Below are 20000 nucleotides of genomic sequence, written 5' to 3'. Positions count from 1 at the left end.
TGTCTTGGATACAGGCTTTTAAAGGTGTGTGTTTGTGTGTGTGTGTGTGTGTGTGTGTGTGAGAGAGAGAGTGTTTGTGTACGTGAGCATGGATGGAGAACTGAAGCTTCATCATTTGTGTGTGTGTGTGTGTGTTTGTGGGTGTGTGTGTGTGTGTGTGTGTTTGTGTGTGTGTGTGTGTGTGTGTGTTTGTGTGTGTGTGTGTGTGTGTCTTTCTGTGTGTGTGTGTCTCTCTCTCTGTGTGTGTGTGTGTGTTTGTGTGTCTCTCTGTGTGTGTGTGTGTCTCTCTCTGTGTGTGTGTGTGTGTGTGTGTCATCTGAGGTCATCACACGTGAGTGGTGTAAAGGCCTTAACGTTAGACCAGGAGCGCTCTGGTCCTCTCCTCTCTCCACCCCTCTCTCCACCCCTCTATGTCCCTCTCTCCACCCCTCTCCAACGCTCTACGTCCCTCTCCACCACTCTCCATCCCTCTCTCCACCCCTCTCCTCTCTCCACCCCTCTCCCCTCCCCTCTCCACCCCTCTGCGTCCCTCTCTCCACCTCTCTCCACCCCCTCTCCTCTCTTCTCTCCACCCCTCTCCTCTCTCCACCCCTCTACGTCCCTCTCCACCCCTCTCTCTGTCTGATTGGCCTGTTGTGTCCAGAGCTGATGTCCATGAATGCCAGGTCCTTTACCATCTCTCTGCTGATGGAACACTGTTGGCCCCCGAGGCTCTGGTGACTAGCCTCAGTGTTCTGTCTCCATTAGGACGTGGAATATCGGGGACGTTCCCAAACAGACAGCATCAACGCCAGACGCGTCTAAACAGTGCTTAGCAACGGTCTCACACCACACACAACGTCCAATAGTTCAGCCCTGATACAGCGCCGACCCACTCCAGGACCGAATTCAGGTGGTTTGGGCCACGGCTCCGGTCCAGCTTCAGGGATGAGAAAGAGACGGAGGCTTTCCCCCAGACACCGGGGTTTTAGCCCGTAGTGGAAATGCACACAAATCAGTGCAACAGTCCACAATGGGCCGAGTCAAAGCCAACAGCCATGGCCAAACACACACACACACTCACAACAGCAGTGGCAGCACCACACACACCTGTCACCTGTCACCACACACACCTGTCACCTGTTACCACACACACCTGTTACCACACACACCTGTCACCTGTTACCACACACACCTGTTACCACACACACACGTCACCTGTTACCACACACACCTGTTACCACACACCCCTGTCACCTGTTACCACACACACCTGTTACCACACACACCTGTCACCTGTTACCACACACACACACACACACCTGTTACCACACACACCTGTCACCTGTCACCACACACACCTGTGAACTGGACCTGGAGGCTCAGGTCAGAGTGAAGAGCGTTGATGATGATGGTGTGTGTGGCTTCAGACCTTCATGTCAGGGCTGCTGCTTCAACACCTGAATGCTTCAAGTTCAGCACTCTTCAGGGGGTAAGTGGAGGTGAGCTGCGCCTCCTTAAATTAGCCGTCTCAGGCGTCAGAGTTTCATCTGCATCTTAAAGAGTTCCACACCTCTCCAAAGCTGAACACAGACCCATGCCCTTGGATGGGGAGGGTCTGGAGGTCGGACCTGTGTCCCACCAGAAGGGGCCTGGGGGAGGGGGGGGAGGTGGGAGTGTGTGTGTGTGTGTGTGTGTGTGTGTGTGGGGGGGGGGTGTGTGTGTGTGTGTGTGTGTTGTGTGTGGTGTGTGTGTGTGTGGGGTGTGTGTGTGGGGGTGGGGGTGGGGGTGGCAGAGGCCACGTCACGGGCGGGCATGGTGCCTCCGCGACGCTGCAAGGCCATGACTATGCATCAGCACCTATGAATAACCATGGCGGAGCTCATTGCTATTCCTCCCAGTGTGTCGATGGGGATGTATGTCCTAAAGGTTGCATATAAATCAGATTTAAATTTTTGCGCCTTTTTTTCTCCCCTCCCGGATGCAATCTATCATGAAATATTGTCATTTTACGGGGGGGGGGGGGGGGGGGGGGACAGCCGTGACATTGGCGGGCGCAGACTTGCACTCGTTTCCAAGCAACTTCAGATCTCTGACCCTGACAAATAGGCTTGCTCAAGGGCGCTCCCCGACAGAAGCACCCTCTCCGCCTGTCCGATCTGTCCGCATGGTCAAGCGCGATGTGACCAGGTTGTTTGATATACTGCGTCCACCCAGCCGGCCCTGATGAGAGGCTCGCTGCCGTATATCACAGGCTGTTGGGCCGGGGGGTGTCTGCCCCTGAGTGCTGCCAACGGCACTAACTCCTGACTCCGGGGGCCTGGGAGAGACAGCTGAAGCACGGGCTCCAGCTCAGGACACGCTACCCTGACGCCAGCATGCTGCGCTAGTGCTAACACACACCTCTGACGCTAACTCACACCTCTGATGCTAACTCACCTCTCTGACGCCAACACACCTCTCTGACGCCAACACACCCCTCTGACGCTAACACACCTCTCTGACGCCAACACACCTCTCTGACGCTAACACACCCCTCTGACGCTAACACACCTCTCTGATGCTAACGCACCTCTCTGATGCTAACACCTCTCTGATGCTACGCTAACACACCCCTCTGACGCTAACACACCCCTCTGATGCTAACTCACCTCTCTGTCGCTAACACACCTCTCTGATGCTAACACACCTCTCTGACGCTAACTCACCTCTCTGATGCTAACTCACATCCCTGACGCTAACACACACCTCTCTGACGCTAACTCACCTCTCTGTGCTAACACACCTCTCTGATGCTAACACACCTCTCTGACGCTAACTCACCTCTCTGATGCTAACTCACATCCCTGACGCTAACACACACCTCTCTGACGCTAACTCACCTCTCTGTGCTAACACACCTCTCTGATGCTAACACACCTCTCTGACGCTACGCTAACACACCTCTCTGACGCTAACTCACCTCTCTGATGCTAACACACCTCTCTGATGCTAACTCACCTCTCTGACGCTAACTCACCTCTCTGATGCTAACACACCTCTCTGACGCTAACGCACCTCTCTGATGCTAACTCACCTCTCTGATGCTAACACACCTCTATGATGCTAACACACCTCTCTGATGCTAACACACCTCTCTGACACTAACTCACCTCTCTGATGCTACGCTAACACACCCCTCTGACGCTAACTCACCTCTCTGATGCTACGCTAACACACCTCTCTGACGCTAACACACCGTTATGATGCTAAAGGCACCTTTCTAATGCTAACACTCTTCTCATCTACGGGTTGCTATGGGTTACTCCTGAAGAGCAGGGAGATGGGATTGATTGACATATACAACTAAAGTGTTTTCCACAAAGGTAACCCAGATAAATTATTCAGTATAATCCTAAATAACTATGGACTACATCAAATAGTCACTACATCATATAGCACTGATTTACATACAGGACAACACTTAAGCATCCGCATATGAGATACTAGCTCAATGACCCAGTCATGCTATATATGTACAATAAGTGCTTCTTGGCTTCACACTTAGCGTCTGCTCTCTATATTCCACTAACCAGTTCTAATCACACAGACGTCTGACAGCCTCCATTAAAATGCAGGGCAGTCCATACCTCACATGACAAATTAGCCAGCATTGTTCACCCTCTAATTCATTCACACTTGCCTAGCTTAGCAGAGCTTACATATTAAACTAAGCCGTAGTCCTCAGTCATAATACATCAGACATAGCTCTGCACTACGTCACCAAGATCAGTCATAATACATCAGACATAGCTCAGTGTCATAAGACTGCACTACGTCACCACGATCAGTCATAATAATGTCATAACACTCATCAGTGTTAACAGAAGACTGACTGAGTTGTGCTGGAACAGGAAACTGTCAGAAAGGTCAATACTAAGATACTTATGAACACATGGAGGGGACACATATAACTCACTAGTCATAACGAGCCAAGTGTTAATGAAGTATTAACACTCACAGCTCAGCAGCGTTAGTGTTGCGATACACACACGTCTTAATAATAACAATAGTGTTAGTGTTGGGATACACACACGTCTTAATAATAACAATAGTGTTAGTGTTGGGATACACACACGTCTTAATAATAACAATAGTGTTAGTGTTGGGATACACACACGTGTTAATAATAACAATAGTGTTAGTGTTGGGATACACACGAGTGTTAATAATAACAATAGTGTTAGTGTTGGGATACACACGAGTGTTAAAAATAATATCGTTAGTGTTGGGATACACACACGTGTTGTGAAAAATAATCCACACTCACCAAGCACTTCATACAACACACTACACACTAAACACTACACACTATACACACTAAACACTACACACTATACACTCAACACTAAACACTCAACACTAAACACTACACACTACACACTACACACTACACACTACACACTACACACTACACACTACACACTTCAAATCTAACTCTAAACACGCTGGTCAGCTTCACAATACACCACTAATGGGATCTATCCACATGCTGTCCAGGCACATAGCACAAGCTCACAGTCTTCAACCACATAAGATGTGCAGGACAGGCAACAGTCCTGACATGAACTCTAACATAACATTTACATAGCACTGCATGATTGAATGTGAAGTAATAAGACACACACACACACACACACAGACATCTGAATCCACCTGCAGTCGGTCTTATAGTGCAGATATTAGGGATATAAGAGAGACCCTGCTCCTATCCTAAAGGCATGACACACACACACACACACACACACACACACACACACTCACACTCTCTGATGCAGGACTGGCAGCCCCCTGTCCCAGCAGATCCTCCAATCACAGAGCTGCTGGGGCGTAACGGACAGCTGTCTGTGAAGTGTGTGTGGTGTGCGGGGGGGGGGGGGGGGGGCGGGTCTTACCTTTGACTCTCTCGCCGCGGTTCAGCTGGATCTCGCCCTCCCCCTGCGGCGCATACGGCTTCACCACGATGAAGGTGCGGCCCGGCACGGCGCTGTAAAGTTTCCGTTTGGGGCCCCGGGCCCCCGCCAGGGCGACGGGGACCGGGGGAGGCGGGCTGGGGTCCCGCTGGACCGTCCCAGGGCTGTAAACAAAAACGTAGGTTACCGTGGTGATCCCCGGGAGCTGGCAGCTGAAGCCGGTGGTCACTGACATGGTCTCAACCGGCGTTTTTCTTCTGATTCAGAGAGACGGCCAGCGAGGGGTGTGTGAACACGCTCACACACACGCTTGCGCGTCACACACACATAAGCACGCACGCACGCACGCTCGCTCGCAGGCGACTCTTCTTCAGCGCTCACGACCTGACAGGACCCTCATGTGCAGGTAGGTCACTTCTCTCTTTCTCTTTCTCTTCCTCTCTTTCTCTCTTCCTCTCTCTCTCTCTCTCTCTCTCTCTCTGTCTCTCTCTCCTCCTTTTTGCCTTGTTCTCCCTCCCTCTCGCTTTAAACGCACACACTCTCACACTCACTCTCACACACACACACTCGCACTCTTCCTGTGACACACACTCACACACCCCCTTCTCCCCCCTCCCTCCCCCCGCGGCCCGTGCCGTTTCCCGCTTAGCGACGGCGTTGCCGGGCGGATCGCTGCTGGATGCAGGCGTCCCGTCTTCTCATCTGCCCGCGTCTCGCGCTCGCGCTCTGGCTCTCTCCCTCCGTCACACACACATGCGCGCGCACACACACACACACACACACACACACACACACACACAATCCCAGCTGTGCTGCTGTGCTCCCGCTCTGCTCTCTCTTCTCGCCCTCTCCAGCCCCACGCTGCACATTCTATCACTCGCGCCGACCGTTGCCGACGACAACCCTGCAGCTGGCAGGGCTCGGTGTGTGAGTGTGTGTGTGTGTGTGTGTGTGTGCGCGGCGTACAGAATGTATGTGCTGGCAGGAGGAACGTGTCGCCTCCCGGACACACCTCTTCTTACCGAACGCTACAACACACACACACACACCCGAACACACATACACACCAGTTCGGCTCCTCCCACTGTTTCCCCCACCTCCCCTCCCTCCCTCCTTCCCTCTCTCCCACTCTCGCTCCTTTCGTTCCTTTTCGCTCTCTCCCTCTCTCCCCACAATCTATCTTGCTCTCTTTTGCTCTCTCTCTCTTTTTCTCTTCCTTTTCTCGCCCTATCTCTTCTCTGGTCTCCCTCTCTCCATCCCTCCCTCTCTCTCTCTCTCTCCATCCTTCTCTTCCAGTGTGTTGAATGTTAATGCTGCTGCAGACTGACTAGCTGCTGCTCCACGTCCGTCTCATTCATCTCAGAGGCTGCAGCTTCGCCACTCTCCCATTCATCACACACACACACACACACACACACACAAAGCTGCACACCATTCAGCCATCGGATGCTCCCTCTCCTGTCTTCTCGATCAGTGCGCACACACACACACACACACACACACACACAGACCACAGATATTGAAGTCTACTGGAAGGATATGACTATAACTTAATGGACGGTGAACTTGTTTACTTCCTGTTTATGTGCATGTATTTGTGTGTCCACATTTGGCTGTGAGAGAGAGAGAGAGAGAGAGAGAGAGAGAGGGAGGGACGAAGAGAGGAAGGGGAGAGAGAGAGAAAAAGGAGAGAGAGATATAATTGTCCAATAATATATGAAATTTGGCTTGAGTTTCCATTCATGCTGCATCCATAAAGAACAGAAGACCATACCACAAGAAACAGACCTAAGAACATATGTTTCAAAACCTACAGTACAAGAACAACACACACTTAAATACTTAAATACTTAATAACGATAAATAAATGATGAATTATTCAGTTGAGTCAGGAAACTCTGTGTGGTGCTGCTGACTGGCCTCCCAGTGTCTGATCCAATCAGCTTCTTACCCCCCCCAACTTGGTTTAAACTCACTCCTGCTAAGGTAGATGCCATGCAGCTGTTCTGCACTATGAAAGGTCAAAGGTCCTCCCCATCACCACATGTGTGGTTCTGTTATGAAAGGTCCTCCCCAGCACCACATGTGCTGTTCTGCACTATGAAAGGTCATAGGTCATATGCGCCACATGCAGCTGTTCTGTTATGAAAGGTCAAAGGTCCTCCCCATCACCACATGTGCTGTTCTGCACTATGAAAGGTCCTCCCCATCACCACATCTCTAGATCTGTTATGAAAGGTCCTCCCCAGCGCTGCATGTGTAGATCTGTTAGGGCAAGAGGGGTTCTTTGCGCTCATGGCCTTATGATTCCGCTGTGTTCCTTAGCAGCAGCTGCAGCAGCAGCAGTTATGCAGCGGTCACCACTAGGTTAGCGGCAGGGGTAGGTTAGCGGCAGCGGTAGCGGTAGGTTAGCAGCAACGGTAGGTTAGCGGCATCGGTCACCTATAGGTTAGCAGCAGCGGCAGCAGTAGGTTAGCGGCAGCGGTAGGTTAGCGGCATCGGTCACCTCTAGGTTAGCAGCAGCGGCAGCAGTAGGTTAGCGGCAGCGGTAGGTTAGTTGCAGCGGTCACCTCTAGGTTAGCAGAAGCGGTAGGTTAGCAGAAGCGGTAGGTTAGCTGCAACGGTCACCTCTAGGTTAGCAGAAGCGGTAGGTTAGCAGAAGTGGTAGGTTAGCAGAAGTGGTAGGTTAGCGGCAGCGGTAGCGCCGTCTAACTGCAGCAGCACCTTAAAGCAGATCTAATCCACCAAAACCAACCATACTGCCATGTGATTTCCATACATAACGCTCATACACATATCCCGAGAGTTAGAAATGGAATAGAAGCAGTAGAATAGAATAGAATTAGAGTAGAGTAGAATAGAATTAGAGTAGAAGAAGAAATAGATAAAAACCTACAACGAAGGAAAAGTACAGAGAGGCGCTAGAACTGGACAATTCGTCAATCACCAATAAATAAGTAAAAATAAAGCTGTTGGCTTCCATGTCGATCCCATCCCTACCCATATGCCGCCATTTCATGCCAGTTTTATCAGGGATACAAGAGTTTTAAAATCTATTAAAACGACAGTGTGGTATTTGAACCCTCCTCCCTGATGGCGGTAGCTGGTTCTCAGTGCGTGCTACAGGAGATGAGCTGGTCATTATGCTGTTGGCTTGCACATCCTGTCTGTAGGCAGACTGCAGGGATGGACGCTGTCTTGCACCGATTCCCTTCCATGCAGTCTGCATGAGTCAGACTGGTTTGGACTTCAGTCACACAGAGATGTCACCAAACCAAGGTGTGGTGCCGTATCTAATTAGGCACTCAAAGGCCACCCGATGAAAGACCACCAGAAACGTCTGATCAACACCGTGATCTGGTGGCTATCATCACACTACGCTATAAATCTTTTGTATTTGTTAGTGATACTCTGAAATGTATCGTCTGAGAATTTAATGATGCAGTTCTGAGGGTCGCAGCTTCGACACTCATTAGTGTTAAGCTCAAAAGATTAACACAGGTCAACGAACACACCCCTGGGGGAAGACTAACACAGGTGAAGGAACACACCCCTGGGGGGCACCCTGTGTTCAAGTCTTAACACAGGTGAAGGAACACACCCCTGGGGGGCACCCTGTGTTCAAGTCTGGGGGTGCAGGAAGAACACCATTAACACTGAGCGCTTCATCTAGCTTCCTAACGAACGGGTGTGGCTGAACTGTATTAAATACTGAACTCAAATCCACACATTTAAGACGTAGGTAAGAAGCAGAATCCTCTAAGTGCTAATACATAAGATGCACCATGGCTGTGTGTGTGTGTGTGTGTGTGTGTGTGTGTGTGTGTGTGTGTGTGTGTGTGTGTGTGTGTGTGTGTGTAGGTAAGAAGCAAGTAGGTAAGCCGGCTATGGTCTTTAAGGCAGCCACTAGAACTGTATGATAAAAAGTGGTGGCGTTTGGCAAAATGATTGGGGACAGTGTGTGTGTGGGTGTGTGTGTTTGTTGATTGGGGACAGTGTGTGTGTGTGTGTGTGTGTGTGTGTGTGTGTGGGTGGGTGTGTTTGTTTGTTGATTGGGGACAGTGTCCTGATTCTTTCCACCAAGTTTCACAGCCCCCCCTCGAGCGCTATAGCGCCGCCCATGTGTCAAGATATGCCCAGTCTGTTTTAGACATGCCCAGTCTGTTTTAGACATGCCCAGGCTGTGCTGCTGTGTGCTGCTTCAGAGGGGATGTGGTCGGGCTGCTGTGTGCTGCTGTGTGCTGCTTCAGAGGGGATGTGGTCGGGCTGCTGTGTGCTGCTGTGTGCTGCTTCAGAGGGGATGTGGTCGGGCTGCTTCAGAGGGGATGTGGTCGGGCTGCTGTGTGCTGCTGTGTGCTGCTTCAGAGGGGATGTGTTTGGGCTGCTGTGTGCTGCTGTGTGCTGCTTCAGAGGGGATGTGGTCGGGCTGCAGCATTGTAGTTTAAAAGCTGTTCATGTTTTTTTCTCCGGTGGTGATTCAGAAGGGCTAGCCCCTCCTTCAGCAGTAGATCAATCAGAAAACACCCCGAGCCACTCCCCCTGTCTCTCTCTCTTTCTTTCTCTTTCCTTCTCTCCCTTTTCTCTCTCTTTCCCTCTCTTTTACCTTGCTCTCTCTATCTGTCCCGTTTTCTCCTTCACTTCACGCTTTCTCATTCAACCTCTTCTTTCCCTTACAATCTCTCTCTCTCTCTCTAACACACACACGCTCCCTCTCACTCTCTCTCTCTCTCTCTCTCTCCCTCCCTCCCTCCCTCCCTCTCTCTCTCTCTCTCTCTCTCTCTCCCTCCCTCTCCCTCTCTGTCACACACACACACAAACACACACACACACACACACACACACACACACACACTCACGCTCCCTCTCTCCAAACATTGGGCTCGGTGACGGCTTTCCAATTACTGCAGGGATACTAGAGCTGGCATGGCTGCAGCATGCTAATGCAGGAGAGAGGCAGAGAGGGAAGGAGAGGAGAGAAGGAGAGGAGAGGAGAGGGAAGGAGAGGAGAGGAGAGGAGAGGGGAGGAGAGCAGAGAGAGGGGAGGGGCGGTGGGACAAGGGAGGAGAGAGGAAGAGGAGGAGAAAAAGAAGGGGAGTGGAGTAGAGAGGGAGGGAGACAGAGGGGAGATGAGGAGAGGAGGAAAAGAAAGAGTGGAGGAGAGTGGAGGACAGGAGGAAGGAGTGAGACATGGGGAAGGTGGAGAGGAGAGAAGGAGTGAGACAGGATGAAGGAGTGAGAGAGGAGAGAAGGAGTGAGACAGGATGAAGGAGTGAGACAGGAGAGAAGGAGTGAGACATGAGGAAGGAGTGAGACAGGAGGAAGGAGTGAGACATGAGGAAGGAGTGAGACAGGAGAGAAGGAGTGAGACATGAGGAAGGAGTGAGACATGAGGAAGGAGTGAGAGAGGAGAGAAGGAGTGAGACAGGAGAGAAGGGGTGAGCCAGGAGGAAGGAGTGAGACAGGAGGAAGGAGTGAGACAGGAGGGAGGAGTGAGACAGGAGAGAAGGAGTGAGACAGGAGAGAAGGGGTGAGACAGGAGGAAGGAGTGAGACATGGGGAAGGAGTGAGACAGGAGGAAGGAGTGAGACATGAGGAAGGAGTGAGACAGGAGAGAAGGAGTGAGACATGAGGAAGGAGTGAGACATGAGGAAGGAGTGAGAGAGGAGAGAAGGAGTGAGACAGGAGAGAAGGGGTGAGCCAGGAGGAAGGAGTGAGACAGGAGGAAGGAGTGAGACAGGAGGGAGGAGTGAGACATGAGAGAAGGAGTGAGACAGGAGAGAAGGGGTGAGACAGGAGGAAGGAGTGAGACATGGGGAAGGAGTGAGACAGGAGGAAGGAGTGAGACAGGAGAGAAGGAGTGAGACAGGAGGAAGGAGTTAGACAGGATAGAAGGAGTGAGACAGGAGAGAAGGAGTGAGACAGGAGGAAGGAGTGAGACAGGAGAGAAGGAGTGAGACAGGAGAGAAGGAGTGAGGAAAAGTTGGACTGGGGAGGAAGAAAAGAGAGACAAAGATAGAGACATGGGATAAAGGAGGAGAGGAAAGAAGGCAAAATAGGAAGACAAAGCAAGTGGGAGAGAGAGGGGTGAGGTGGAAAGAAAGGTGGAGAGGGGAGAGAGGGGGGGAAAGAGTGAGAGAAAGTAGAGAGAGAAGAGAGAGAAGAGATGGGGAAAAAGTGGGGCACAACGGCATCTTTCATGGTCAGATGTATCAAGAATGAAATGAATGTTAGAATGCTTGTTCATCACACACACACACACACACACACGCATTAGAATGCGCGTTCATCACACACACACACACACACACACACACACGCATTAGAATGCGTGTTCATCACACACACACACACACACGCATTAGAATGCGTGTTCATCCACGGCAACCTCATGACTGGCGTACGCACATTTCTAATGGTTTGAGTCAGTTGGCGTCACTTTGAGGCTATGCAGCGCAGCTACTGACATTACGAGTCTGTTGATTCGTCTGTGAGCCCACATGTGTGGACACTGTTACTGTTCGAAGGGATTTACACGCCACTGACACACAGGTAGAATTAAAGGGCATGTACTTAGCTATCCTCTCTGCCAATGGTAGAATTAAAGGGAGCATGTACCTAGCTATCCTCTCTGCCAATGGTAGAATTAAAGGGCATGTACTTAGCTATCCTCTTGGAACTCTGTGCTGAATTGGGTCCGGCTTTAAAGTGGCTGCGAGACGTCTTGGCAACAGCAGCATTCCAGAGGGTCCTGGCAGACCAATCAGGACGGGACAGGGGCATTCATATGCCAGCCAAGTTTCGATACGATGTGGTTGACCAGGTTAACATTAAAGTGCGGCGAGAGTTATTTCCACTAATGACGTCAGTGCGATGGACTGCACACATAAAGACATCGTCGGAGGTAGATTTTCACTTTGTTAATGGAAAATATTCTCGTTCCGTCAACTTGCAAAATATCTGTGATTCAGAAATGCGACTGACTAATATTGCGGCGAGGTGGCCTAGATCAACTCGAGATTCATTGATCCTTAGGTGACAGATAGCCTGTGGCATGCCATAACACACACACACACACACACACACACACACACACACACACACACACACCCTACCCTGGATAGCCTGTGGCATGCCATAGTATAGTGACACTGATATGAAATATTTCAGGTGTATCTTCAAGTGTATCTGTTGTTGTCCAAGGTTGATGTTGTTGCTGTTGGTGTCCTAACCCATCGTGAGGATGGAGACACATCTGGAGAACCTTCTGGAGGTGTTGTGAGCCTAATTTAACAAAACACTAAAAAAGGGAGGTGCCCACTTGAAAACCACAGTGAAAAGCTCACAAAGGCATCTTTGTTGTTAAGGTTAAGGTGGTTCGGTATGAGCACTTGCATGTGACAGAGAGTCTTGGCTGCTGTGGGAAGTCCCAAACCACCACCATTGCTTTAAAAAATGTAACAACAATTAAACGTTTCCTGTGTACAACTAAAATGAGTTGTGAATGCTAACAGACTTAGCTGTATCTGAACACACTGCTTCAACTTTCCAAAACAGGCTAGTCACACTCACTAGCTGACACTACAGAAGGGTCCCCAACAAGCCTACACACACACACTCACACACACAGATAGACATGCATACGCATGCACACACACATTCACACATACACATATATACACACACACACACACACACACACACACACACACACACCTAAACCCTTACAGACATGCACACACACATTCACACATCCACACACACACACACACACACACACACACACACACAAGGATCAGGGGACAGTACGCAGACAAGGGCCTATGAATGTGACAGCTGTAGTGGTTAGCCAGCGACATGTACCTGTACTCTGAAGGGACCGGTATAGTTAATAAGAATATGCTACAGTCAATAATTCAATGATCTTATACCTAGTCATAATTGTTACTTTTATTTGGATTTAACTAGCATGTAAACATTCCTGGGTGAATATACCTTGGGCTGACCTGGGGAGTGAGGTGTGATATTAGACTCTCACCTTCCCCCCAAGTCGACACAAGGAGCCCTGCACCCATGGCTTATTTGAATAGACGGTAACACCCCTAAACTCAGCTTTTTAAGAGCAAATCCCTCAAGGGATAATCAGATATGCTGAGGTGGTCCTGTGAGGGAGGATGGATCTTCAAGTCTCTGTTTCACAGTGGTCGGCAGCCATTCTTCAGGAATAAACCTGAATCCTGACTGATCAAACCTAAGACTGAATCTTCAATATATGGTATAAATTATATCCTATTAACTCAGGTCCGACAGAACATGACAGACGACACCCTTCCTGTCTGTCTCTCTCCCTCTCCCTGTCTCTCTCCCTGTCTCTCTCCCTGTCTCTCTCCCTCTCCCTGTCTCTCTCCCTGTCTCTCTCCCGGTCTGTCTCTCTCCCGGTCTGTCTCTCTCCCTCTCTCTCCCTGTCTCTCTCCCCATCTCTCCCTGTCTCTCTCCCTCTCCCTGTCTCTCTCCCTGTCTGTCTCGCTCCCGGTCTCTCTCTCTGTCTGTCTCTCTCTCTCCCTGTCTCTCTCCCTGTCTCTCTCCCTGTCTCTCTCCCTGTCTCTCTCCCTGTCTGTCTCTCTCCCGGTCTGTCTCTCTCCCGGTCTGTCTCTCTCCCTGTCTGTCTCTCTCCCTGTCTGTCTCTCTCCCTGTCTCTCTCCCTCTCCCGGTCTGTCTCCCGGGCTGTCTCCCTGTCTGTCTCTCTCCCGGTCTCTCTCCAGTTAAGTGGCTTGATTGTGCCTGACAGGCAGACAGTGTTAGTCTGCACACTGCTGATCTCTCTCACACGTCTCACACCCAGACATGTCACCATCAGGTGCTGTATCGCTGCTCAAGTGATACACCCTGCAGTGTGCAGTGTGAGCTCCCATACACACACACACATGCACACACACACACAGCTACAACTGTGAGAGGATTGTATAGTGTGTATAGAGTTATTTTGATGTTGTTTTGATGTTGCAGCGTTTTGCATCATCTAACAAGTGACATTTTTCCCTGTCAGCTTTGAACAGACGTTAGCAGAGCTGACACAGGCGTCTCGTGTGTGTGTGGTGTGGTGTGTGTGTGTGTGTGTTTGTGTGTGTGTGTGTTTGTGTGAGCTGACACAGGCGTCTCGTCTCGTCTCGTCTCAGCGTTGTGTGTGTGTGTGTGTGTGTGTGTGTGTGTGTGTGTGTGTGTGTGAGCTGACACAGGCGTCTCGTCTCGTCTCGTCTAGTCTCAGCGCTGTGTGTGTGTGTGTGTGTGTGTGTGTGTGTGTGTGTGTGTGTGTGTGTGTGAGCTGACACAGGCGTCTCGTCTCGTCTCAGCACAGCACAGGAGACCATGTGTCTCAGTGTCCTCTTTCAGTTCTCTCTGCCTTCAGCCATATGCTGTGTGTGTGTGTGTGTGTGTGTGCATAAGTGAGTGTGTCTGTTTGTGTGTGTATGAGTTTGTGTGCATGTATGAACGTGTATAAGTGTACGCGTGTGTGTTAGTAAGTGAGTGTGTGCGTGAGTGTATATGTGCGCGTGTGTGTGTGTGATAAAGAGAGCGAGAGAGAGAGAGAGAGAGAGAGAGAGAGAGAGAGAGAGAACTCGTGTCCTGCAGACATCAGGGTCACTTTCTGTCTCGACCAAACATCATAAAAGCCAAAACACATCACATAACTCACTCTCTCTAACTGTGTGTGTGTGTGTGTGTGTGTGTGTGTGTGTGTGTGTGTGTGTGTGTGTGAGAGAGAGAGATGCCAGTACTCTGTGGATGGACCATACTAGTCTCTCACACCCAGGTCAACCTTCACACACACACACACACACACACACCACACACACACACACACACGTGCACTCCTGTACCTCCTGAGGTCTGTGCGAGGTGCTGCCAACACCAGCATTATGGGATGGATGTCCAGGGAGATGCCACACTGTGCTGTAGGTCGCCTTGGATACAAGTGTCTCTTAATCTCTCTCTTTCTGATCAGAGACATACACAAGTAGGGATGAGAATTGATAAGATTTTAACGATTCCGATGCCTTATCGATTCCTGCTTATCGATTCGATTCCTTATCGATTCTTTTATCGATTCTTATTGGGCAAGGGGTGAAAAAAGAGCACAAACGGGTTTATTTACATTAATTTTCTTTTATATAATTTTCTATAATGCTGCACACACCATATACAGTATGTATATACACATTCAAAAAAATTGAAATAACCAAAAACATTTATACATATTCCTCTTGAACTTAAAATAAAACTTACATAACTTAAATAAAATGTATTCTGTTTAATTTAAACATGTTCCTAGAAATTAACCTAACGAAAATCTGGGGCATCTACCGTAGTAAAAGGGTGCAAACCTTTCACCACAAACTTAGTCACTGCTCGGTGACATTCGTTGATCCTCTCCTCGGTAATTTTATTTTTCCCTGCCTCGAAGAAAGGATGGGCTAGAGGTGTACATGATGTGCTAGCTGTAGCCTGTGACCCAGACAGACTACCAGCCTCTGAACCGGTCTGACTCTGAACGTCATCAGCTAAATTGGATGGAAATGGAGATTATCTATATAGTGAAAGCTGGTTTACACAATGAAACAAATGGCACTAACAAAATCGCTGAATTTGCTGAGCTGACATAAAGCCACATTAAGAGGGGAGGCAAACACTACCTCTGCCTCAATGTAGGGGGCTGAAAATGGAAGATTCTATAGCCAAGCTAGCGTAGCTGCTAAATTTAATAATGGATTAAAAGACGATATGCTCAGTTCAATAATGGGTTGACACGAAAACGCGAACGTTTGCTGATAACACACGCCCTCCGATAATTAACACCGTTACGATCAAACATTTCTCAAAACTGGACTTTCAATCCAAACGTGAAATGATGGGAGACCAATGCCGGAGCTAAAATGTATGCTTCAAACGAAGGGACAGAAGATAACTTGATCGACTACACACAATAAAGGCAAATTGCTTCACACAGTGAGTGGTTGTGATCACTTTTGAAGAGTTCCCCTTGACAGAAAGAGATGAAGCGCCGACATTAGCTGAGCTGCTGCATGCATCGAAGACATGACATTCCTGTAATTTAATTCCATGCTGTGTGTTCAAATGCTTATTCATATTTGTTGTATTTCCTCCCTTCGACGAAATAGACTTTTTACACAGGTTACAAGTGGCATAGGTGTCATTTTTGTCGTGTGAAATAGAGCCAAACTTTAGAACGCTTCTGCCTAGTTGCCATGTTTGCTGCAGTCTGAAGAAGAAAGAGGAAACTAAAGAAGTTCGCGCATGCGCAACGCCACAAAGGACCGATAGCAGAACCGTTAAAGAATTTGGCTGACGATTCCAAACAATCGGTTCACTAGGAACCGGTTCTAAAAAAGAACCGGTTCTCGATTCTCATCCCTACACACAAGTGTCTCTTTCTGATCAGAGAGAAAAGATGAATGCTTCTCTGCAAACTCAGCCTTCTCCTCCTCCTCCCCCTCCTCTGTGTCCCTCTCTCACGTGAGCCTGAGGGGACTGGTCAGTGAGTCTCTCTCATGTGAGTGTGAGGGGACTGGTCTGTGAGTGTGCTGGAGAATGGTCTGTGAGTGTGCTGGGGACTGGTCTGTGAGCCTGTGGGGACTGGTCTGTGAGTCTGAGGGGACTGGTCTGTGAGCCTGTGGGGACTGGTCTGTGAGCCTGTGGGGACTGGTCTGTGAGTGTGCTGGTCTGTGAGTGTGCTGGAGACTGGTCTGTGAGCCTGTGGGGACTGGTCTGTGAGTCTGAGGGGACTGGTCTGTGTGTGTGCTGGGGACTGGTCTGTGAGTGTGCTGGGGACTGGTCTGTGAGCCTGTGGGGACTGGTCTGTGTCCCTCTCTCACGTGAGCCTGAGGGGACTGGTCTGTGAGTCTCTCTCATGTGAGTGTGCTTGGGACTGGTCTGTGAGTGTGCTGGGGACTGGTCTGTGAGTGTGCTGGTCTGTGAGTGTGCTGGGGACTGGTCTGTGAGCCTGTGGGGACTGATCTGAGGGGACTGGTCTGTGAGCCTGTGGGGACTGGTCTGTGAGCCTGTGGGGACTGGTCTGTGAGTGTGCTGGTCTGTGAGTGTGCTGGGACTGGTCTGTGAGTGTGCTGGGGACTGGTCTGTGAGCCTGTGGGGACTGGTCTGTGAGTGTGCTGGGGACTGGTCTGTGAGTGTGCTGGGGACTGGTCTGTGAGCCTGTGGGGACTGGTCTGTGAGTGTGCTGGTCTGTGAGTGTGCTGGTCTGTGAGTGTGCTGGGGACTGGTCTGTGAGTGTGCTGGTCTGTGAGTGTGCTGGGGACTGGTATGTGAGCCTGTGGGGACTGGTCTGTGAGTGTGCTGGTCTGTGAGTGTGCTGGTCTGTGAGTGTGCTGGTCTGTGAGTGTGCTGGGGACTGGTCTGTGAGTCTCTCATGTGAGTGTGCTGGGGACTGGTCTGTGAGCCTGAGGGGACTGGTCTGTGAGCCTGTGGGGACTGGTCTGTTAGCCTGAGACAGACTCAGACTCAGACTCAGGGCAGGATCGAGTGCGGAAGCTTCTAGACCGAGTAAGAATGAGAGCTCCGCTCCCTGGCTGACGTGTCATTTACCTGTTCTGCTAAAACAAATTGATTTCCTTTTTTTCTGTCCATCAATAAATCATTTTCTCTTCTCCTCCAGGGTTGCTTCCCCGCAAGAACTAGTAGATCGAGTCATTCATTGAAAAGAGCAAGAGGCGAAGAAGAGGAAGGAGCTGGAGGCGAGGAAAAGGAGAGGCCATATCGGCGCATCGGCTGGATTCTCACTGCTTTAATTAGGACGAGTGAAACTGATGACAAACAGGGACAAAGCCCAGCAGACTCCCTCAAACACTGCTGAACTCTGAAACTCTGAAAGAGGGGGAGACATGGGACAGACAGACAGCAGGGGAGACACACAGGAGGGAGACACACACAGGAGGGACAGACAGACAGGAGGGAGAGACAGACAGGAGGGAGAGACATGGGACACACAGGAGGGAGAGACAGACAGGAGGGAGAGACAGACAGGAGGGAGAGACATGGGACACACAGGAGGGACAGACAGACAGGAGGGAGAGACAGGAGGGAGAGACAGACAGGAGGGAGAGACATGGGACACACAGGAGGGACAGACAGACAGGAGGGAGAGACAGACAGGAGGGAGAGACAGACAGGAGGGAGAGACATGGGACACACAGGAGGGACAGACAGACAGGAGGGAGAGACACACAGGAGGGAGAGACATGGGACACACAGGAGGGAGAGACAGACAGGAGGGAGAGACAGGAGGGAGAGACAGACAGGAGGGGAGACAGACAGGAGGGAGAGACAGACAGGAGGGAGAGACACACAGGAGGGAGAGACACACAGGAGGGAGAGACACACAGGAGGGAGAGACAGACAGGAGGGGAGAGACAGACAGGAGGGAGAGACATGGGACACACAGGAGGGACAGACAGACAGGAGGGAGAGACAGACAGGAGGGAGAGACATGGGACACACAGGAGGGAGAGACAGACAGGAGGGAGAGACAGGAGGGAGAGACAGACAGGAGGGGAGACAGACAGGAGGGAGAGACAGACAGGAGGGAGAGACACACAGGAGGGAGAGACACACAGGAGGGAGAGACACACAGGAGGGAGAGACAGACAGGAGGGAGAGACAGGAGGGAGAGACAGACAGGAGGGGAGAGACAGACAGGAGGGAGAGACATGGGACACACAGGAGGGAGAGACAGACAGGAGGGAGAGACAGGAGGGAGAGACAGACAGGAGGGGAGACAGACAGGAGGGAGAGACAGACAGGAGGGAGAGACACACAGGAGGGAGAGACACACAGGAGGGAGAGACAGACAGGAGGGAGAGACAGGAGGGAGAGACAGACAGGAGGGGAGAGACAGACAGGAGGGAGAGACACACAGGAGGGAGACATGGGACGAGGCAGTGAGCGAGCGAGTGATGTAGAGAGAGAAAGAGAGAGAGTGAGAAAGAGAGAGAGTATATGAGAAAGAGTGAGAGAGAGAAAAAGAGTGTATGAGAAAGTGAGTGACTGAGTGAGTGTGAGAAAGAGAGAGAGAGATGTGTATGAGAGAGTGAAAGATGGTGAATGGCAGAGTGTGAACGTCGAACAGTAAGAGTGAAAGAGTGAGAGAGGGGGAGGAAGAGAGAGGGGGACGAAGAGAGGGGGGGAGGACGAGAGAGGGGGAGGAAGAAAGAGGGGGAGAAAGAGAGAGGGGGAGGAAGAGGGGGGAGGAAGAGAGGAGGGGAGAAAGAGAGAGAGGGGGAGAAAGAGAGGAGGCAGTGAATGACACCAAATGACAGAGGGGACATTTGAATGTTGGATAATCTCTGTAACTCTCTTCCTGACTGTCTCAGGGTCGTGTGCAATGTGCCTCACAGGAAGGAAGGCACGCGTGAGGCACAATCAGCTGAATCACACCTCCAGCCATTAGCCTCCCAGTGAACTCAATGCCCTGCCCTCCCTCCTAAGAGATGCAAATGGCAGAAAAAAGCCCTGGCAGAGCAGGGGACAGAGGCAGGGCAGAGAGAGAGAGAGAGAGAGAGAGAGAGAGAGAGAGAGAGAGGGATAGAGAGAAAGTAGAGGAGAGGAGAAAAATATAACATGGAAGAAAGGGAGGAAAGGGTAAGTGAGAGGAGGAGAGACACAGAGGAGAGAGGAATGAAAAAGAATATGGATTATCAGAAAATGATTGATGGTAAGAGAGAGGGAGAGATAGATGACAAAGAGAAGGGGGAGAGAGTGAGAGATATTCAGAAAAGAAGAGAAAAAACGGACAGTCAGCCTGTGAGAATAGGGACATGGGGAGTAGGGACAGCCAGGGCAGATTTCGCTGCGCTGGTAGGCCTACCACTTTGTAGCTCTTTGATGTGGATTTGAGGATAGAGGGAGAGTGAACAGCCCTTAGCTGCCCAGGGGCTGCTGGGAAGAGTGGAGTTTATCAGCGCAGTAGCACAGCACTGTGGATAAATGAAGCACAACAGCTAACAGTGTTAAGGGAAGCTCACCGGCTAACCGCTAACAGTG

At 50.5% G+C, this 20000-nt stretch overlaps 1 protein-coding gene across 1 annotated transcript in view; it reads right to left on the bottom strand.

Moving 5' to 3' along the window:
* shank3a (SH3 and multiple ankyrin repeat domains 3a) overlaps window positions 1-20000 on the bottom strand; it is a 301875-nt gene that overhangs the window by 82106 nt on the left and 199769 nt on the right. The window contains exon 12 of the mRNA XM_042703868.1: window positions 4914-5095. Within this exon, the coding sequence (XP_042559802.1) occupies window positions 4914-5095 (182 nt within the window). The remainder of the gene's footprint in view (window positions 1-4913; window positions 5096-20000) is intronic.

This window comes from Clupea harengus, chromosome 3 (assembly GCF_900700415.2).
Source record: "Clupea harengus chromosome 3, Ch_v2.0.2, whole genome shotgun sequence".
NCBI lineage: Eukaryota > Metazoa > Chordata > Actinopteri > Clupeiformes > Clupeidae > Clupea > Clupea harengus.
The sequence above is the reverse complement of the archived record's forward strand: the minus strand, read 5'-3'. Positions and strand labels throughout refer to the sequence as shown.